General features: G+C 43.5%; 1 protein-coding gene across 4 annotated transcripts in view; it reads right to left on the minus strand.

Moving 5' to 3' along the window:
• The window catches only part of bnc2 (basonuclin zinc finger protein 2), a 95,771-nt gene that overhangs the window by 11,801 nt on the left and 60,552 nt on the right, over positions 1-23,418 (minus strand). For all 4 annotated transcript variants that reach the window (XM_008287432.1, XM_008287423.1, XM_008287440.1 and 1 more), the window contains one exon: positions 1,053-3,448. In XM_008287432.1, the coding sequence (XP_008285654.1) occupies positions 1,053-3,448 (2,396 nt within the window). The remainder of the gene's footprint in view (positions 1-1,052; positions 3,449-23,418) is intronic.

Raw genomic sequence — 23,418 nt, forward strand, 5'->3', positions numbered from 1 at the left:
TACTCCATTTGAATAGATTTTTTCCCCAGTTGCATTAAGTAGTAACTTGCCCCTTTCTTAAACTAAAGTGTCACTTGTCGTGGATGTTACAGAAGATATTTGTTTATTTATTTTTGAGGTCTATTCTCATTAAAGAACAGAGCAGTTACATAGTATTGCTAAGTGTTATGTAAAGGAAAAAAAAAATCTATTAACACAAGTAAAAATTCACACACACAGCTCTTATTTGTAATTTGCAATGGATACTCTTTATAGCTAGAAATTTAGTATTGAAAAATACCTATCATTGAGCATGTCTGAATTTAAGAAATAATTGTTCTCTCTTAGATAGTCTGTCCAAACCCAGGACACCAGTGATGCTATGTACCTCCAGCATTTGTTGTGGCATCAACCTGCTGCCAGGGCTGCTACAGCATATATTTTTCCCAGAGTAAGTGTGAGGGACTGATATGTGCTAACAAGCCCAGGTGAGTATAGCTAGCCTCACCTCTTAATGCGCTAAAAAATGCAGTGGTTTGACAAACCCCTGTCTATGTTAATGTATGCGCCTTCATCTCCCTGTGACAAGGTGAGGTGATGAGGGCAGGTAAACAACATACAGCAGCTCGTGGGTTGACGGGTATGTACGAGTGCTTGTTGAAATGTGTGTGTATGTGTTTCTCATTGTGGCATCCTAATTTTCAGAACTTTGATTTAACACAGCAGATGTCCCTGAATCATTTTCTTAGTTTTCAGTAAGCTAACAGATGTTAAGTGATAGCATATCCAGATAAATGTTGTGCAGTAGTGAAGTACTGTAGATAAACTTTCATGATTTGTTTAAACGTGGAATAAAAAGGTATATTTCTCACAAAAACACAGCTATGTTTTAATGTGACGTTTGTAAAAACAACTAGATCTTAACAAAACAAAAAATAATATAAACTGTAGACTCTGTGCATGGCCATTATCTAGATTATAATAAGAGCTTTTAAAAATTGAAGCAAACCTACCTGCGACTGTCACAGTTACATTTAAATAAAATGGTTACATAGCAAAGTTCTAGCACTGACCTGTCTCGGCTCCGCCGGGAAGGGAAAGCGGCGTTGCAGCCAGCCACAGTGCACACATGCATCTCTTTGAGGTGCACATTCTTGTAGTGCAGTTTCATGCTATAGGAGCTCTTGAAGCTCTTCTTACAAACATAGCAGATCTTGGGGTCAGGACTTGAACATGGATCTCCCTCTGGTGATTGAGAAGAAGGGAATTTGGGTGGGCTGGCACCATAGCCCATCGAAGTGATGAAGCTCTCATGCAGAGCAGCCATGCTTGCTGCAGCAGCAGCAGCCGCTGCCATTCCTCCATTATAGAGGCCATACTGGCCCATGCAGAACATGTCATAAGTTGGATCATTGAGTTCTTCCTTGATCTTGATTGGAGGCTGGTGAGGGGAGGGCGAGGAATGGCCTTTTCCCTCCATTTCCTTTCTCAAATGGGCTTCCTCACTACCCTCATTGTCATGTTCCTTGTCCAGTATCCTCCTGCCGTGTTTTTGCTGTTCCTCCACATCCATCAGCTCATCTCGGTAGAACATCTTGGAATCAGAGGTTTCAGACTCATTCTCAAAGTCTCTCTCATGATCCTGATCCTCAGAGGTAAAGCTGTCCATACAGCGGAGCTCAGAGGCTCCACCTCTGCTGTCACTACCAGTCCCTTCCCGACATTCATCTTCACTTTGTCTCATCATTCCTCTCAGAGCTAAGCCAGGACTCATCTCATCCTGGGAAGGGGATTGCTGCCCACTACCACCACTGTGGTTTCTGGTACCACTGCCACTGTTGTTGTTGCTATTACAATTCCCATTAATTTTGACATTGTTGTGAAGGAGAGATGACTGGTGATGGTGGTGATTATGGTGGATGTTATCATCATCATCCTCATCTTTGTCTTCAAATTCGTCCGCTACGTCAATCACTTCCTTCTCAATCTTAACTGGCATGCTAGATTTACGAGGCTTCTTTTTGGGTGTGGGGTCACTGTTGCCAGTGCTGAGGTCCTGATTGGCACTAGGTGTATGCAAGCGGTGGGACATGTGTCCTGTCTCTGACATATGAACGCTATTGTGTGAAGCCACAGCTGCAGCAGCCAGGATGTGCTGTTGCTGGTCCATCAGTGTGGTGCTGTTGGTGGTGGTGGGCATGATAGGGCTGGTGGGCAGTGACACGGGAGGACTGACGAGGTCCGCAGGCGACAGTAATGTTCGGTAGAAGGGGGGCACAGGCTGGACTGGCTGCACTGACTTCAGGGAGGGGAATACCAGTGGACTTTGCAGGGGTGACTGAAGCATAGGGTCTACTGGTGGAGTAGTGAAGCCCAGTGGTGGCCTTCCAGGGCTGGTGAGAGTAAAACCACCATTCTTGGTGCTTGAGATGACAGGTGTACCAGGGGTTGAATTGGCACGGATGAGGTCCTTGTCGCGATTATTGCGCAGCATGGGCATGTGCAACCGTGGATTGGGATTGGCACTGTGGCGGTTGCGGCTGCGTAGTGAACTGAAGACCATGTTGCAGCCCTCAATGGTGCAACGATGTTTAATCTTCAAGTGTACAGCATTATAATGTATCTTAAGTGTGCCTTTATCATAAAACGTTTTCCCACAAGAGTTGCAGCACACACGACCCTTCCGTGAGGTGGCTCCCATGCGGCGCATGCGATGCATTTTGGAGGAAAAGGAAGGATGGGTGATGGTTTTCGACTGTTCGTCCTTTACAAAGTGGTGGTGGACCTGGTGGTCACTCAAGCTGTTCGATTGCTGAGGTTGATTTTGAGACTGCTGTTGACCCTGCTGCTGTTGCTGTTGTTGCTGAAGCTGTGTCTGCTGTTGCTGCTGTTGAGCCTGCTGGGTGGAAGGGGTTGGCGAGATGGGTGATGCCCTGTTGCTGGGTTCTGTCTTGGGTTCAGTGTTGTTCATGCTTCCCAGTGCTCCACGACTAGGACTCTGACCTGTGCGGAAGGGTGATAGGGACACTTCTGATTCACTGGTTTCCACCTGTTCTCCTTGGTTTGGCAGGCTGGGCTCCCGGAGCCTGAGAGCAGACTGTTCCATAGGGAGGCCATTGGGGGGCAAGCCAAGCATGGGGGCAGAGACTGGGTTAATGTACTGGAAAGGCAAGAGGAAGGCTAAGCTGTTGGGGATATTCTCAAAATGGTGAATGCTGGATGGGCTACTGTTCTCCAGATGTGTCAGAAGCCCCGGGCTGCGGGTCCTGTTGTTACTTTCAATGAATGTCCTAATCCCGGAGTCTGTCTTGGAAGAGGGAACTGTAACTGCCTGACCTTCCTTCTCCTGAATGGCCATCAGCTCCACAATGGACTTGGTCTCACCAAAGCGCAGGAATTGCTGCAGGGTGATGATCTCCTCTTCTCGGGACATGATGGTCCAGCGGTCCAGCACCTTGCCTGCAGCATCCTACATGCCCCAGAAGAGACAAGAGAGAAGACAAAAATACAAACCTTTATTGATCGTGCATAATCAGTGTGGTCAAAGGAGAAGACAGAGTAGGGGTTAGTTTGTAAGGGTGAGCTTTTCTGCTCATAAAATTCAGATGCCCCTGGAGCGACAAGTAAATAACAGAGCTTTGTCGAACGTGCCTCCCCTCCACTGTCCCGCTTTTCTATCCACTCTTCACTCATTCAGTTTTTCTATAAATCATGCCTGCAAATGTAACCATTAACCACGCAGACATGAGAGCTTAATTGAGACTTAAGCAAATGAATTTCAGGTCTCTGTGACTTCAAACATAGCAGGGGTGGTAATCTGTGAGACTGACAAAAACAGCTTTATAAAAGATGTGAACTCTTGCTGGGACTCCCTCTGTACACAAACCGTTCCTAGGGATATTTACAAAACAATGTGAGCCAGAAGAAAAAAAATGCCAAAAGAAATAATAGAATAATTAATATAAGCCAGTAACTGTACCTTGCTTTCCTGGCATTTTTCTTAGTCTATCTCTAAGGCAGTGAAATGCTTAAGGGAGGACACCATATATGTAGGGAATGGCATTGGACATTCAAAGAGAAAAGAGAAAAACTCATCTTTATTTAAGGTTGTGTTTGAGAATGCCTGAATAGTGCAATAGAGCTTGTGTTCCTTTTATTTGGAAGCCGAGATATTTTCATGATTTTATGTTATTGATAACTAAAGGATGTATAACATGTGCTACTTTAAATATAAATCCTATCAATATGCTAGTGAGGTTTAAAGAATGCACACCTTTTATCACCTTAAGTTCAATAATGAAATACTTTGCGATAACCATTTTGTTTGGGACACTGTCAGCTGATGAAGGACTTTCAGTTGACAGTAAATATCCATGCAATCTAAAATAACTAATTTAACAACAGATGATTTATTATAACCCTCAGCATTTACAGTTCCATGAGTTTGTTTTGAGGCTTTGGAGTGATGAGAAATGTGTTTCCATCCTAAGATACCAGAGGTACTCACTGGGAATCGGGCATTATTCCAAATAGAGCACTTTACTTGGCTAGTGTCTTTTGGAGATGTGCTATTAACGGCTAAAGAATAAGAAATTTACTCCATGCAAATGTGCACACAGTCAAACATCAAGAGATGGAAAGGGATTATGGGAAAAGAATCTGGGCACATTTTCAGAATTCACTTTGTGGTTTAGCTACCAAGGTTGAGGCAATGAAAGTTTGATCCAGTACTTTTGTCTTCTTCTATGAACACACGTCTATTCCTGCTTCTTAGCGCTGATGACAAAATGATCCTCATGCCATAATTGCCGTTGCTACTGTTTTTATCTGCGATGGTATGGGTATTTATGTCAACAAGATGGAAATTGACAAGAGACAGAGTAAATACTACAGTTCACACACAGACTCCTGGGGGATTAGACGCAAGCGACATCAAGGGAGTAACACAAGCGATGACAATTAGTCACACTGAAATGGTAACATTTCTTATGTGCTGCTAGCTACTGGCATCTATAAAAGATAAATGGCAACTCTGTTGAGTAAAAAGCTGTAAAAACCAACATCACAAAGCACAAAGGGCCTGTAAGGAGAAAACAGAAGATAAATGTTTAAAGAGAGACAGCAAAAGAGAGATAGTACGGGAGAGACACAGAGGAAGAAGAGCAGAAACACAGAGAAAATAAAAGTGTGAGTGGTTTCACATCATGCCCTCAGATATACTGGAGAAATAGATTCTTCTGAGACGAAACATCAATAGTCACTGGGGTATTTGTTGTTAAATATACATTAAAAAACATTTTACACTTTCATTCTGTGTGCGCTCTGGAGTTTTAGCCTGGAGGTATGACTTTAAATTCTAGCCTGGACACTATTATTTCATACTGCTTGGCCATCTGGGCATTAGTACTTCCATTTGATTTAATTGAAACAAAAAAATGAAAGCAAATTAGAAAGTGAATCTTTAAATAGTTCCACAACCAGAATATTTCTTAAGATATTGTGGCTCTAAGAAGTGCAGCAATCTTTTCATATTTTCTAGTGACAAAAAAAGATTAATTTGTGCTACACATTTAAATACACTAAGGTAGCCTAGAGTTCCAACGCTGATTAGACACAGGAAAGGTTTTAAACGCAATTTAAGGGCTTTAATCTTGTGAATCGTGTCTTGGTTTCATAAGCAGTAAATACAGAAAGATTATTTGCATTTTATGGACTACTTGGCTGTGTTTCATTAAACTTCAGTCAGTTTAAGATATCTTAATATCAGTTTTGTATCTTTTCCATTTTGATGTTCAATTTGAGATTAAAATAAGATTCATTAGAACTGCAAGTTCCTTATAAGGAGGTAAGTTTAATGGAGGCATCATTAACAAATGCTAGAGAATAGTATCAAACTATATGTGATGTCACAAAATATAGCTACGAAAGCTTTGCAAGGTTATAAGCATATTCTAGATGAGAGCAAGATGCAGTTATCCAACCCTCACTGACTGAGGAAAACAGGGTTTAGACATTTATTTTATCCTCTGCTCATCCAACCCTGTGCCTTCACTTCCCCGCTCATGAAGTCAAACAAAAGCCAAAACACAATGACACCGGCCAAACTGCAACCCATTAGTGTTAGGAAGGGCCAGCCAGCTGTCAGAACAGGTCAGCAGTTCTGCTATGCACTGGACCCTGTCTGAGAGGAGGCTATCCAAGCACTCCTTGTTCACTGGTCAATTGAGTTTTGGAGGCCGGTCAACAAGCGTTTGGGCTGGGGTCAGGTTTAGAGCAGAGAATCAACACAAATTCAAAAATGCAGCAATTCTGTCCAGAGAAGGATGTGAGGGGACAAACTTGATTAAAGTTCAGGCCATGTGGAAACTACTACCGTGTTTTCTAGCCAAGAAGCCTTTCAGTTGCTGTTTCCTAAAAGCCTCTGCAGTACCTAATTTCTAACAACTATGTTTTGCAAATGTTACTTTACCAATGTACAGTTGTAGATGAAAAATGTAAGCCCCATAACAATAATAAACAAAGATAAGAAAAAACGTCTGCAAGCGTTATAATAAAATGAGCATTTAAAGTGTGTTGACACACGTTTGCAGACAAACACGAGCCCCTTTAGTCCTTACTACAGTAAGTCTCACAACTCCACTCCCCTGCATTAGCCTTCTGATGCTGTGAGAGAAACAAATATGCCATTAGAAGCACTTTTACAAGTAGGCACTCATCTTCCAATTAGCTTAATGTGGCCCTCTTCCCCCTATATTTTCCAGGCGTGCCCCACCTCTTCTTGTACACTCCCTCCAGTAAAATCTCATTAATCCACCCCTCCCCCATCTCCCCTAGTGCTATGACATATTAGTCTGTCATTATGCATCCCAGAGTCCTTTAAACAATGCAGCTAAACCTCTGTTTGCCAGGTTAATGACTATTAGCCAATAATTACAGCAGAGAGACGATGGGGTACCCACTTTATCTGGTGGACAGCTTCTGCTGTTAGTTTATTTTATCTGCCTGCCTCCATGTCTCTCAGAATTAATCTAGCAACGGCTGTATTTATTCATCTCTTCGCTGCTGCAATGCATTCTTAATTCATGGCAGTCTCTAATACTATGGTGCTGGATGCTGTGTAGTGGGTGTGTAGTGGGGTATCCACCTTGCAGATTGCTGACAATGAGGATGAGCAAATGATGGCCTTGTCATGGGCCAGGGTACCACTGTCAGTTAAAACAAATCAGGCAATTAGGCAATTAGCAGGTTATGTGCTGTGCTGTATTAAGAGCCAGAGTGTGCAGCATTGTTAGATTGCACCGTGTGCATTAGGGATTAACAGCTTAACATGTATATGCCTTTCACTAATCATCACCTATCATACGCAGTGACTGAGTCTTTTTGGCAAGCAGTGGAGAGAGATGCCACGCAAGGCACAGAGCAAAAAAAGAAGAAAAATGTTACACGGATGCTCAGTATTGATTTGTGCTCTTATACAGTAATTCAAATGAGAGATCTCTTACCCTCATAGAGCACATTGTGTACACAGTCTGTGCAGGGTGATGGCTACAGTGGTTCCTTATGAACATAAGAGAAACTCAACTGATCATAAGACAGTTCAGTTGCAATAGGAAGGATCAGTTCTCACAATGGCAAAGCGAACCATGGGAACCACATTGATTCACCAATCACCTTGCAGTGAATGTGATCTCCAGCAAGCCTCGAGGGAACCCCCATTGATCTCCAGTCCTGCTTTCAGATCCAGTTCCTTAAAAAAACCTGCTCTATTCCTGTGTTCGCCACTTCAAGGGAGGTTAAGCAGAAGTTCCTTGTGATCTGAGAAGGTCTTGAACCTTGATGCTTCCTTTTCCATATTCTGTTTCTCTCCCCACCCCGCATTGGGCAGTATGAATAATGCAGAGGATCTAGTGGCGAGGGGTGCCATGGGGGATGGGTTCACGCAAAGCCCACTGCCTGGAGCCATCACATCAGAGGGCAAGAGCTCCCAGGACACAAGCTGCTCCCCCATTGGCTCCCCAGTGGCAGGTCAGAGGTCATGTGTGAACAACAAGCTCTACTTTTTCCCCTGTGATGGACCACAGGGAAATCAGTAGCTACGTCCAGACGTGGGTGGAGGACATTTGTAAGAATCATAGAGGATGAAATTTGCCTTCTGTGATGTTGGTAAATTCCCTCTTTTATGCTCTACACATCAAAAGAATTTCTTTTGAATGTGGCCATGTGTATGCACCTTAGATGTTTTCTAAAGTGGAGAAGCATTAGCTTGTATGTTTATGGCAAGTTGACAATCTACTGTATGTAGATATATAATTAACAAAACAACAGTAAAAACATGCCCTTTCATTAAAGACAGACAAAGCAGTGTCCCTGTGGATCAATCCCTAACAACTGTTGTCAGTTTGTGGTTGCTTATTACAGTGACAGGCGTTTCACAAATTAGAAGATCATGTTGTAAATTGTTCATTTTGAAGTATGTACAGTATCGTGTGGTTTACAGCTGTCTTCTAATACACCAGATTGAAAGAAGTAACAAATAACAGGCAAACAAATACACATTTTTATTCAGAAACTTTCCTATACTGTCTCTCTGGGATACTCGAATGTTGTGCAAAGAATAGCATATTGTTAGCATCCTCTATGTCAGCAGACAGCCTTGATGCATCCCTAATAATAGTCTGGTTTTAATAAATGACAATTTGTAAAGAAATGAGATACAGCGAGTTAAAAAAAAAATGCTGAAAAGAGCATTATGTTGTTGTTGTTGTTTTTTGCATGCACATCTTTTCTTTTGAAATACAATATTTACAAACTTTAATTGTTGAAGGATGATGGACACTAATTTCAGCTCTGATAGAGGAAAGCTGAAGACCATGTAGCTACACAGACACTAAAGCTAAGCATACCAAATCCTGTCTCCATATAATGTCATCCCCCTACACACAGGCGATTCAGTAGAGTCCAGACAGGACCCCATGCTCCGACTCATATTCCCCATTAGAACTTGGAGCAGATCCATTCAAGTTTGTTTCTTGTTTTATCATTTAATTAACAACCATGCAAAGGGCATTGCCTTGGTCAATATTATGCTCATCACTGTGAGAGAGGACTATTTGTGGGGAACCGGTGTGAGTAAATGTGAAGAGGCCACAGGGCTTATTTCGCTATACCAGACACACTGATCAACCAACAGGCCACAAGATACCCTGCCTTCACCTCTCAACCTGATTTAACTCATGGCTTTGGTTAAAAATTCATGACTGTGTGTTAGTTGTTGCTAAGGGCACACTAATCGACTGGAGTGAGATTTATAGTGCAGTTGCAGACTGCAAGGATGGAGAGGGGAGTGAGGGGGGTTATTATAGAAGACTTTACCACAGACGGGTGAGTCACAACCTGGCACATACCAGGTTCCAGGTGGCCTTTAGTAAACAGTTTCCATTTCTTTCCCCACTGACTTGTCTTTTTTCATTATCTGTTTCTGAAAGCAAATCCGTCATTTTAGGTCGCCTAACCTCTGATTCATGTAACTCTCCTGACGTCCACCACCACCATCACTACCATTTTTGTTTAAAAGCTGTCCCTCAGCATCTTTAAAAAGTGGAAAGGACAGTACTTGGGCCACAGCCCAGCAGAGGTGCAGATGGGTCGGCACATGGAAGCCATTTCAGGCCTTGGCGCGCTGCAGAGCGAAGTCGGCTGTTCTCTGAGTTCAGAACCTCTGAAGAACCGCCTCACAGCACTTACATGTGAGCAGCATTTGGGACTGGACTGATGTATTGATTCTCTGTCTCTTTGCACAAAGAGCACAATAACACAATAACGTTGGCCTGCCTCACCCCACTGTGCTAAAGAACCGTAGCCGTGGTCAATGTGTAAAACTCAGCAGACCTAGCACTGAGCTAGAGGGGATGCCTCAGAGAACAGGGGTGGAGTGATGGAGGCAGCGAGGGAATGCCTGATGGTTCACATTAATTGAGGATGATTCGTGTGATCTCCTGGGTCTGGATACAGCAGCCAGGTCTGTCGTGGGCCTGGGAGACAGATGTGGGGGCCTCTGTGCTCCCTCCAGGGCCAATGGAGAGCAGTGAGGCGGCTGAGAAATGGTCTGTCTGTCCAGTGTGTGTGTGTGTGTGTGTGTGTGTGTGTTGGTAGAGATGGTTTTCTTTTCCTCTTATATCACATCTCCTTTGTCTTGATTACTATTTTGGCAGGGGGCCGGAGCAGAGAAGGTGCATTAACATATGCTCACAATTTGCTCTTTGGCTACATAGTTATATGGTTGTACTCTGTCTTGATGTATCAGTCGTTTCTGTTCCTCTTTTGTGTAATGCCTGTTATCATCTTTAATGGGCAACAAAACAGTCTTTGGTGACTAACTGCGCTTAAAATGTAATAAGAGTAACTTAGAAGGGTTAAAACTCATAAAATCAATATGTGACAAGCTGTTTCTGATTATATGGTATATGAAGTGTTAAATTATTTCATCCCCAACTGCAAAAAATTGTTACATTTTTTTTCCTCTACTCTACCTGGAACGAGTAGCATTGATCTCCACACAGTCAAAATAAACCACACACCACTTTCACGTTACTGTGTTAAAGGAAATATGTGTGAATGGATAATGGGTTGTAGCGTAGGTAAGCCTCCCAAGTCATTTTGTTTTGGTCTAGCTGTGAACAGATAGAGGTGTCTGTAACATGCAGACACACTGCATTAGAAGAGCTTTTCAGCTTTCTCCTGTGCTTTTGCTGTGGAGCATGCAGGAGGAAAGAGAATAAGCTAATGGACTCTTTATTTAATGTGATCAGAGCCATTATTGACATGCTGCCAGGAAGATGCAAGACCATTAACTCGAGCCTCTCTCTGTGGTACCTTCCCTCCACCCCATTCCTTTCCCCATCAGTATTTCACTGCCAGACTGAATCACATACAGAGGAAGGGCCACTAGGGGGTCTGGGTGCCCCAAAGGAAATGTGTCATGTTAACTAGGAATCTAAGATACAGACTGTTTGGTATTGGGAGCAAAGAGTTGTTGTAGACTCTGTAATTATATGTTATTCATTATGGCAGCCTGCTATGTAAGTTTGTGTTTTTAAAAAAACAAAATCAATACATCAGTTATGTGCTGGACAAGCGCTCAGAATTTTTATGCAGTATGTTGTGATGGTTTAGTTGGCTCTGCAGCCCAACATGCAAATTAAAAATCATGGGGTTTGAATCAACCTTTATTACTCACTTACGTTTCTTTCTGTTTAATGTCAGTCTGAACAGTCTGACAAAGCAGAGAGGCCTGCAAATAATTTTTGGCAGAACACACTAAAGAAAAAAAAAATGTTAAGGGCCTGGTGCGCCTGCTAAATATTTATTTTTAAATCTGTATTTGAAAACAAAATTATTTTATATTTTGTGCAGGGTCATACTTCTTCAAAAAAAATACCAGTTTTATCCACAAATTCAATATGAAAGGCATTTAGATACTTGTTTTTGATTAAGCAAAATAAATAATAATAATTTTAAATGTAATTTTGATGTATTTATTTGCTAATTGTAGTTTAGTAAGTATTTTAAATTGTGCTTTGTTACTCACTACTAAATGAGTGTGTGTGTTGTGTCTGCGTGGATTGGATGGAAAGGCAAGTGTGAGCAACACTAGTAGCTCTTCAGTAAATTACAACCAAGGCTTAGCTAACTATGAAAGACCCATGTATGAGTGTGTTAGAATGTTTTTTCTTTGTTTTTTCTTTTCTTTTTTTTTAAAGATCTGAGTGAAGTATTGCACTGAGTAGGTGAAATGGTCCCAAAATGCAAACAGTGCAGCCTCCACGTTTTAAAACTCCCTCTTTGGAATTGTTGCCTGGCATGTAAGTTGGCTCATTCATCTTGGATGTGGATGGTGCCAGTGTGGCTGCAGTGTAATTTACACTACCCCAGCCCATGTGCCAGAACACATCTATCCCTGTGGCCCAAGGGCTCACAACGCCAGTGGCCCAAAGGGTGTTCTTGTGCGTGCATGTGTGTGATTGTGTGCGCGTGTTTGAGATCATGCGGGTAAACCAGGAAGTGGTGCTCAGGTCTCTCGGGGCATGGTTCCAGGTCCCTGGGCCTGTCTACTGTCATAAGTTCCAGAATGGTGATTACTTACTGCAAAAATAAACACCATTACCATCTGGTGCTGCCTCTTTGTACTGTAACTTATACACCAAGAAAAGCTCTAGACCATCAAAACACAAAGAATGAAGAACAATAACAGAAAAAAAATTGAGATACGCACTGTAAAATTTCAACACACTGAATCTGCTTACATGTTTGTGAATAAGTGCCATAAAACACCTCAAAAGAATACCGTTCATTTCGAATGCTCAGGGTGTAATTAAACAGTTAAAATAAAACTGCCTCTATAAGAGGGTGCAGATAGTGAAGAACAAAAGATTTACCGGGACGCATGGTGAGAAAGGTTGGATGGCGGGGGTCAGTCAAGACTGTTGAGGTCTTGCAGAGCCAGCAGATGTTTGTTCCATCCACGGCACATCTGGTCCTCAACACACTCAATCCATTTCACTCGGCTTCTCCTTTTTAGATTTTCATTGTTCCTCACGGTCCACTAAACTCTGCGTTTCCCCTTGCGGCCCACAAATATTCATTCACCATCATTCATACTGGCCACTTAGCATAATTTTGTTTTTTCCTGTGATTTGTATTGTTAAGATTTAGATTTTTGTCCCCTATCAAACATATTTTATACCTACACAGCAACAAGGAGGTCTTTTTCAGACAGGTTATAAGCTGTAATTCCCAGCAAGGAACTATAAACCCAGTGGCACTAGTCGGGGAAATGAAAGCTGTCATTCTAACTGCAGTGGGCCCTGGGGGGGTCATACAGTGCTTAACAGCTTCATTGTTTCTTTTATTGTTGGAAATGGAGGCGGGCGTGTACTACATGCGTTTCTGAATTCTGGAGTGCAACGTGACGAGAAGACAGTCAACTCCCTGTAACTCTCCACGCAACTTCCTTTAATAAATGTCAACTCTGTGACCCAGCAGCAAATCCCTGGCAGACTGGGTGGCCGTGTCAGCAGGCCGGTGGGCCACACAATGTCTGGACCTGGCCCCGTTGACATGGGGGAAGTGGAGCAAACCGCTGCTCTGTTTGTTCAGAAAGGGGATGCAGGGCCACCTGGAGGCTCAGGTCCAGGATCACCAGACAAAAAAATAACCTGCGTGTGTGTCTGGGACAGACTCCGTGTTTGTATTTGCACAAATGCGCAATGATGTTTGTATAGTATTTGTCACGAAAGGGGATATGATAATGTATCAGAAAATGAAGTACTTACTGAATTTGAGTGCAAATTGAATGTGTTTTGGCTGTGTTGATAACACTGTAGTTTCTCCTGATTTAAGCCTGTGTGTAACGCAATCTTCCTGTGTTTGGGTCTGCCCTGGTCTGGTAGTGCTGTGCAGTGCAATGCTATTGATCCCCTTAGCCTTGTGGTCTGCAGGGTTCCTGACAGTAAACGCAATGAGCCGGAGCACCTTCCATTCCCCCTCCTTGCCCTGTGTAGCACTACAAGCTAAACAGCCATCACCGAAACTCAATACAGGCAGACTGGGCCTGAGTCGTCAGCGCGAGCAGCAGTGCCCTACAACATCCCGTGAGGCTTCAGCTAAGTCGATTTAGTGTCAGTGTAGCATCTCACCTCGTAGACCCGTGCCAGCCTAATATGTCGCGCTAATATGTCTCTCCATATGAATTACAAGGCTGTGAGAGGAACCCAGATGCAATAAGTATGGATTAGCTAATGTCCAGGTTCTGTCTGTGTCTTGTTGGGATGGGGAGGGGGGGGTGGTAATGATAGTAATAGCCTCTAACCGGGTGTCTGGCTGTGGCTTGGAGGTGAGACGGGGGCATGCAGGCTTCTGGGATTTCTAAGGGGCTCTGGGAAATAAAGTTTCCTCTCCAGCGCAGAAGAAAGAGGGAAAGAGTGAGAGAGGTAGCATTGAGAAAATGATTAGCGCAGAATGAGAGAGATGGAAGGAGTGCGATGGGCTGTTAATGCTTTTTTTTTTCTCCTGACTATTGATCAACCTGGAGGGCTAGAGGTGTTTGGGTTAGAGGTCTTGGAGCCCTTACTTTGTCTGCTGTATGTCTATGTGTTAATGCGTGAGCCCATTGATTTGTATTGCGCTTGTATAGTTGCCTTGTGTGTAGGCCAAAGCGCCTGACAGGGGAAGAGTGGGATGGGAGCAGCTTGGAAAGAGAAGAAAACAAAAAGGTGGGAGAAGAGGTGAACCTGTGGTCAAACGGGGTATAATGAGAAACCATGTTACCACTAAACTCTACGTATATATTGATCAGGGGTAATTCACGTACACCAGATCTTCCCCTCAGCCAGTGTGCCCTGGTGCTTTAATATTTTATGTTGATCTCTCAAACATGTGTAGCCCATACCTATGTAGCAGATCCACTTTTAAACATTCACTTTTTCCTGCTATGTCAGGGTAAACTAATATTGAAAACACGTTTGATTGAAAGGTAAGAATATTGGCATGTGCTTCAGACTGAAAGAAACTCAACTTTCATGGCTTAAAAAAAAAAAAATATGTATAAATTAAGTTGATAAAAGTCCACTGATTGGCTGGTGTTTTGTGCAATTCTGTTCAACAGACATATTGGAACATAGTCTAAAAGTCTATCTGATATACTGTGAATAAAGTTAATGTTTTTTCCACGGGGACTTGACCTGTGCCTGGCTTAAAAGATGTGGAAACTTGCGATATTTCAACTAAAATGTTGATTTGAAAGGTGAAAGTCATTTTTTTCACAAGTGCTTTCGCAAACTGTGTCGCATCAGTAGTTGTAAACACTTTAAAGACTGACACGCATCAAGCAAAGAGCATATGCTGTTTTTTTCCCCGTATAAACAAACACACTCACACACACACGCGCACACAGACCATGCTTGCCATTGGCAATCCCTCCAGGCAGATGTGGAGTGTGTGCCAGCGGCCTGCTGAGTGAGTAGGCAAGTGTACCCCTAACTCAGTCCTGGGCACTATGCTGAGCTGCTTTGATGTATGTGTGTGTGTGTAGGGGGAGGTCAGTGAAACAGCAGAGGGACTGTGTAATCCTCTGACATGCCTGTGGAAAAATACAAGGATCCCTCTGACAGTGGCTGAACTAAAGGCTCAGAGGACCAGTTAGTGTGTCTACAGCTTCATGTGTACACGACTCACTGCTGGCTGCGCAGCAATACAGACACATAAAACACACTCCGCACATATGTGTCAGGCGCTGACACACATCCACACAATTAGGATGCATTGCAGTGTTAAGAGTCAGTCTCTTAAGCGAGGTTTCTGGCCTGGTGACACTAATTCTTAAAAGGCTATGTCACAGGCAAGACTGGTCTATCCATGTAAGGTGTAGTCCTCCACTAAAATGGCAAGCTGCATTGCTCTAGGCCCTCTCATACAGAAACACATGCACACACAAACGCACGCACACAGGGCAGTGCATTAGCACAAACAGTTTGGTTTTGCCGTTGGAATGCGGGACAGACGTAGAGTTTTGGCTCCGTCCTCTCTATACTTTGCATAATGGCATCTTACATTTCCTTTAGTCTGAAGGGATGTTGAATCCTAAACGGTGATGAGAACCAGGTCTGTTGATCATTAAATTTTGGCAGAGTACCCTACTGCCACATGTGAGAGAGGTAGCAATACAAATAATGCATGTGTGTCTGTGCACATGTGTGTAAATGTCTTCATCTCTGCAGTATGCAGTCGCATGACAAAAAAAAAAAACAGGGCAAGTAAAAGGACATTAAGCTTATGAATTAGCCACCGGTCTAATGTGAGCTCTGTGAAACAATAAGCAACAAAACAATAGTAGACATTTCATCTTCTTATTGTCTAATCACCCATCTGACTGCCTGTGCATTTCCCCTCTTAACCCTTGAGATACTCACTAATGGCCCTCACAATGGAATTATTTACTACCCATGGCAGGGGGGGCAAATGGGTCAAATTGTGTGTGTGTGTGTGTGTGTGTGTATGTGTGCGAGTGTGTGGACTTGTGCCCCCTTGTAGTCAAGAGTGAATGAAAGGGAATGATGGAATCATTGAAGCACGCAGCGACTGAGAGAAGAGGAGAAAGAAGAGGGGGACTGAAGGAGCAGGAGAGAGTGCTGCTTGCTAAAGTGAAAAATCATGCCACGGTGCAGAGGGGCTTGGTTTTGTCCACTGGGAGAAGTGACTACATCTATGCTGGCACTCAAGTGCTCTTAAATACTCTCCCCTTTGCTCTCCATCTCCCCCCTCCGCCCAGCCTCCCTCTATCTATATCTCCCTCTCTGTCTTTCTTCCCCAGTTGTCCCCAGGTCCCGTCCAGGTACAAATGGCTATTTGCTGTACAACTCCCACAACATGTTTGTGTCTGCTTGCGCTTGTCCCTAACAGCGTGTAAAACAAAAGAAGAAAATGGGGCCTTCCTTTATTCACAAATTGCTCCCGAGAACACAAAAGCTTCCTGAATGGAGATGTCAAAGTCCTATTAGAAATGTCTGCGCTGGAAGAGGCCGCATTGCTTCTCTGTCAATAGGCTTTAATTTGCCAAGAAGCTGGGAACAGTCATTGTGTGAGTCTTTGGATGTGTGTGTGTGTGTGTGTGTGTGAGAGAGAGAGAGAGAGAGAGAGAGAAGTGATTCACCTAAGCAATCAGTTAATCTGCATCCCCCTGAGCATCTCACCACAACAGGTCAATCCTCATTAAAACATGAAGGAATTACATTAATTACATTGTTATTGTTTTCACAGCTTTTTAAATTCACAAATCCTATTTAAATTTGTCATCAAGACAAATTATTAAATTGTTTGTATTATAGCAATAGCCATTGTAATAAGTGACTGACAAGGGGAAAATGATCAGTTCACAGTTTCATACAGTGTTCATCCCTAATTGTGTCATGTTGAGACAAAATGCTCACCTCTTGATTTAGCGCAGCTAAATCAAGAAGTGCGCTCTGCAGAGATGAAGGCTGTCTGTGTAAAAGGAATCAACAGCGCTGCGAACCGTCACCTGCTGGGGTTAACCCTGCGGTTGCCAACACATTCAGAACGTAGATGAAACACAATAGCAGACGAGCCTTTCATTCTCACACCTACAGTTACAGCAGCCTTTCTGTCAGCTGCGCAAAATTGTGTGTGTGTGCGCGCGTTTGTACAGGACTGCATGCATCGTAGACATATTTCCCCCTCTAATTAGCACAAGGGAGTCCTGGGGGCAATCAGACTTGAGGTTAATGAGAGGGGGAGAGAGCGGAAAGAGACGAGGCAGGGGTGGCAAGTAACGCGCACCATGCTGCACTGGTGCTACAGTATAATTCACCCTTCTTATCACACTGTCACCCTGAAGGGGCATCATCCTCACGGCACCCACATTGATGTTTGGGCCTGTGACATTTGGTGCGTATCTGCGCGGCTGTGAAAGAGCTCATGTCTTTGCACCCCGGTGAACCCTCTACCCACTTTTGTCTCACATTATCTCTTCCTTCATGTCTCGTTCTCTGCGGAAGGCCCAGATGTGACAGCATGTTTCCCATAGCAAAACAGAGCTGCCACAGTGGTCTTGGCATCTGTCTGTTCTCAGCTGGTGCGCGGCGGTGCTGGTGGGAGAAAAGCACAGTCTACCAGATGTCATTGCTGAACATTGCGCAGGCAGACCGAACACAGACTCGCACGGTGAGGCAGCGCAGCCAGCACAATTCATCCTGAGAGCAGGATTCACTTTAGAGGGGTAATGATTTTTTATTTTCAGATCGAAACACTAAAATGATTTTCAGTTATTAAAAAATATTCACTGGATCTATAATTTCTTTGTCAGATTGTGGCCGACTGCAGTTCTGTGGTTCCCCTCAAACTCCTGCAACACATGCTTTCCACTGGAATTGTTCAACACTGAATGGTGGTACGCTGTGTGCTGTTAGAGTACAGCTCAATTCGGATTCCTTTGCACAGTTGTATGTATATTTTTATTTACTGCTTTCTTTGTGTCTGTGGTCTATATTTTAAAGCGGAGCACGCTATCCCCAAGTGGACACCTGGCATCCTTGAATAATTGTTCTTTCTTTATACAGGATTTTTTGGGAAGTTTTTAAAAAAAGAGGGGTCTTTAAAAATAACCTAGTTTTATTTAGAAATGTGCTTTTACAGTAGTGTGAAGTAGGGTCACTGTCTGTTTGGAGAAAAACTGAAAATCAGATAAAATCCCTGATTTGGTGAGAGATTACACCTAAACTGGGCTTCAGCTTCTCGTTGCACTCAACGAATGTCTTCAATTACTAAAGTACTAAAAGTAGCCAACTGTGTTTCTTTTTTGCGTGCATCTTTTTCAGCATCAGATTGTCATCCTGTGGTTTCTGCACAGATGCCCCCCTCCCTTCACGTGAGTTGACCTACTGCAGACGGTGGCTCATGTGGCTGTCACTTCAAACATGATGTGATGCGGAGCAGGGACAGAGAAAAAAAGATGCTGCATTATTAAAGAAGAGTGCCACCATTAGAGACATTTATACAGTAGAATGACCCGATCAAACTCCAGCACAAATACAGACACACATGTGAGCACTCAGGTTCACTGATGCACGCACACACTCAACGTTGTGCCTCATAGCCTGGACCATGTTCACATTTTTTTCTAGAAATAAAATGACAGCGATCATGATAAATGCTGATGAGATTGCAAATCTTTTTTTTATTTTTTTGAAAAAGCACTATTGTCAGACATTTTCAAGTTTTCATAGCGAAACCGTATTTATATCGTTAGAGTTGTATTACAATTCCACTTCATACTCTTACCACTGCCAAAGGACTTAAGGGTCACATTCATCCAAGCAAAACATTGCTGTTATCCAGAGATTAAAGATATCAGCTTCAAATGTACTTCACATTTTTTGGTCCGTCACTATTTCATGTCACATCGGGAATACAAGTAATTTTCTCCCATGTCTGTGTGCAGAAGCTACTTATTTCCCCCTTTAGTCTTCTGGCTTGTTTTTGTACCTCTCACCCGTTAACAATAATGCTCGGGGCGTGCACAGATGTAAAAAGTAACAGCTACGCTAAGAGAAGAAAAGATGAGCGGAAAAAGATAGAAGATGAGAGAAAGGGAAACAGACGGGTAACGCTGCTCACAAGCATCACTTGTCAATTTACAGCCGTTGCTCCTTGAACCGCACCATATAAATTTCCAGTGTGACATCCGTTTCTACTGCTTCCAAGCCGACTCAGGCTCCGTCCCACCAGATCTCCTCCCCAGACACATACTTGGAAACCTTAAGTACAGACATTGTGCCAGATGTAGTCTGCCTTTACTTTTATTTATTATTTTATTCAGGTTTTGAAATGTTGACTTTTTTCTGTATTGGAATCACTACGGGGGGATGAGAATGGATGGGGTAATGTCTCAGAGGAGTGCTTCTTCAGTGCATTTGATGTGGCTGCTGCCATGCACACAGATCACATGTGTGCACACGCATTTGCACACATATCCATGCATACAGGCACATAGACAAGAGTTTATGACAGTAAATCATGGGTGTGATGTGTGTGTGAGTGGGTTGTGGATGAAGAGAGGGGCCAAAGAGCACCAGGGGATGTTGTGCATCCAAAAGATAGAGAGACAGAGAAAGAGAACAGGGGAGAGAGAGGAGCTTGGCACTGCTCATCTTTGAGTGATGGCAGTTCTTCAGGGTTGAGACACGGCCTCCCTTTAATCTCTCTATCCTTAGACATAAAAATGGAAGAAAAGGCGGAGAGGAGGGTGGCTGAGGGGACCAAAGCAGAAACCTTTGCTGGGTCTTGTGCCAGATTGATTTTTACTTTATATCGCTTTTATTTTAAGGCAGACAATAACACTCACCTACCTGCTAACACGTACTCAGTGGATGGAAAAAACAGAAATGATGAGTTGTGACTCACACTGGACATGACTTTAGTCTTGACTGGTTTAGTGTGAGCACATGAATTCTTCATTGCTTTCTGTAGCATTGACAAGGCTTGTAACAAGTGTATCTGACCCGTAGCAAGTCAAAGTTAAAATGTCACCCGTATCAAAATAGCTTTAAAGTTTCCTTTCTTAAAGTCTCTAACTCGGATGAAACAAGGTGTAGACCTCGTAGCCAAGAAAGGAATCTGCAAAGAAAACACAGCCTTGGAGGAGTATGAGTTGAGGTGCTTGCACTAATACAAGATTGCGTTCTAAGTGCAACACCTGTTTCGACTTAAAACGTACAGGCCAGTAGCAAGATTAGCAAAACATGCCCATAAAGGGAGAAGGTGGCTAGGCTGACACTCTGATAACAACCAAAAAAAAAAAAAAAAGAGGCTCTACTGCATTTTATTTCAAAGAGCTGAAACAAGTGATGTGGTCATAACGCTGAGGAATTCATTCCACTGCTACACAAAGGCGAACTTCTGTCACTCAGCCAGAGAAAAGTGCCTGAAAATGTCTATTTTTAGCATTTAAGTCATCCTGTGTTGAAAAAAATCTTACATTGTGTAGAACATAAACCTGTAAAATACTCTCGATACAAACATTAATAAAAGACAAGTTGAGTCATAGATGTCAGTGCTGGCAAACTTTTTACCTCCTAAATAAGTAATACGGCAAAACATATATTTTCTACCGTATAACTGCTACAACTCATAGATACCACTATTAGAATTTCAGTGACATGCTCAGTGTTCAAGCCTGAGAATCTGGGAAATCAGTGGAATCCGGAGATATGCCTTTCCTGAGGGACACTGGGTGTGTAGCTCATGTACTAAGGAGACTTGATCTGGGACTGATCCCTGAAATTTTACCACAGTAATTAGGTTTGTCAGCTTGGCAAAGTAGGAAAACGCTTTGTACTGTGTCACCTCAACAGGCTGGATTTTTGTCAGGGATCAAGATTCAGACAGCACACCCCATACCTAAGTAGGCCTCACTGCTTGACAAAGGTGTGAGTCAGAGCTTAATGTGAGGCACTGGAGCTGACAAAGTCATTGTCAGATTGTCAGGGCCCTTTGGCACATTGCTCAGTGACTGGCTGTGATTGTATTGTCAGATCACAGAGTGTGTCTGCTGTGACGGCTGGTGGCAAAGATCTTGACAGAAAGTCAGAGAGGAGTTTAACACCCTGTGCTACCATTGTCTCCCGTTATGAAGTTAGCAGCGATTAGTGCTGCTACAGTAGCAAATGGTGGTGGCATTCAAAACTCTGAGCTGCTGTTCCAGGAGCTCTGCTCTGTTCTGCAACTACATAAACACAAACATGACTGCATGCACATACACACTGCCACGCGACTGTGGTCTCCCAGTAATAGCTTTGTACCTCTTGGGGCCTTGCGCTGAGAGTTCCTGCTCTTATCTTTGTTTATGTGGAGGGCAGATCATCATGTACGGCTGTGTGTGAGCGCCTGTGCACAAACTCATGCAACAAGGTTGTTTAAAGTGTGCATGTAAGTAAGAATGCAAGTATGTGTATGTGCGTACCAGGAAGGTGATAAGGCAGTGCCTGGCACCAAAGTACCAGTTGGCACTGAGCCTTAGATCCTGAAGATGAGAGAGAGCAATACTTGGTAGCGCACGCGCACACACACACACACACGCACACACTAGAGGTTAGGTGGAGACAACACAGAGGAGAGCAAACCACAAGTACTCACTGGTGCATGTGCCTACGCTTGAATGTGTGTGTGTGTGTGTTTTTTGGTTTTCTTGTATGCATGTGTCTGTGCTCACTGAGGTCAGTCACCTGTAGCGGTCTATTGATCCTCCCTCTTCAGAAGGCCCTGTTGTCTTTGTTGATTATCGCCTTTAACTTCCAACACACACACTTTCAAGGTAGAATTGTGGGAGGCAATAACTCAGATCTGCATCTTTTACAACAAAATCCAGGACTAGAAAAGTCTTAGAAATGCCAATGGCGGGCCGAGCAGCGAGTGGTGGGAACTGATGCATCATCCAGTGTTAAACCATCATTTCTGGTGACCCTATATCATATCCTGTCTACGCCTGCGGCACTCAGCCCACAGAGAGCAGTGTGCCAGTGACAGCACAGCTCACTTGGTGGTCCCAGCACTCAGCCACTTACCCATTTAATAAGACAGTCTTTAAGAGGACGGAGCCAACCATATGCACGGTGCTGGTAGAGATTTTTATTTTTTTCCTCACTTTTACAAGAGCCGTTTTGTAGGCAGCCCAGGGGCTGGCATTCACCAAGGCTGTGTGTGTGTGTGTATGTCTGTGTATGAGTGTGTGAGTGTGTGTGTGTGTGAGTGTGTACGCCTCGCTCTCTCTCGCTCTCTGTTAGGTATCCATTTATTATCCATTTATTACTACTATTAGTCCCCTTTTCTCTCTCTCTCTCTCACTCTCCTTCACCTTAGTGAAATTCTAATAAACAATCAGGGTAGTACCATGCTGAGATGCTTTGTAATGGGCTCCTAATTAGCCACTCCAAACACAGAGAGCGGCTGCTTCACGCCTCGTTTTCTGCACTCATCTGCGCAAAACTGGATGAATTGATTCCATTTGCTTGCCACTTAATGCACTGATTGTTTATTGGCATGGCTGGGAATAAAAACAAATAAACAAACAAAAAATGTCTTTAAGCTTGCAATGCATGCTAATACTAATCACCATTAAAAACGGGCTGACCTATGATGGAATTCGACTTTGAAGTTTCTCGGGTCCTTCACAGTGAAGTGCACGGCTTTGCTTTCACACTGAAGCTTCATTCTGCTTCCCTTCTCCTCCACCTCCTCCTCCTCCTCCTCCTCCTTCTCCGCTACTCAACCCTCTCTGTCCACCTCTCCTCTCCTGTCTCAGGTGAAGTGAAGCCAGACCAATTGGTAGGGGAGAGGCAGTGTCTTTCTTTAGACCAGTAGCAGAGGGAGGGAGAGAGAGAGAGAATGAGGATGTGGTGGAGGGCGGAGGGTAGTCATCACCTTCTCCTCACACCTGCATGACAGGTCATCCTGCTTAATAAAGGCACTCAAGCACAACACGTCAGAGGGAGAAAGAGGATAACGAAAGAGGAGAGAGAGAGAGAAAAGCAGAGGCATAAGGGATAAGGCTTTACAACAAGCTAGTGAGCTGGAGAGCTGGTGAGGTGCTGACCTTATCTAAAAATTGCCCAAAATCTCCTGTTTAAAATACAGTCACTTAAGTCTGAACTCAGAAGGCTCCATTATGTTTCAGCAACCATCCCACATTATTTTGTATTCTGTGGTGAACTTCCACAGGTGTCTCAGCGCTGGAGTTGGTTCATGATGCGGCGACTTAACCTTTCAACCGCTACCACACAACATGCAGGTACAGTGCAGGCTGTGTCCTTTATGCCAGTGACACCGCAGCATCACGTGGCAACACAGGAGGTCAAACACAGCTGGAGCTAT

The sequence above is a fragment of the Stegastes partitus genome, unplaced genomic scaffold (genome assembly GCF_000690725.1).
Source record: "Stegastes partitus isolate 25-593 unplaced genomic scaffold, Stegastes_partitus-1.0.2 Scaffold11, whole genome shotgun sequence".
NCBI classification, from domain to species: Eukaryota; Metazoa; Chordata; class Actinopteri; family Pomacentridae; genus Stegastes; species Stegastes partitus.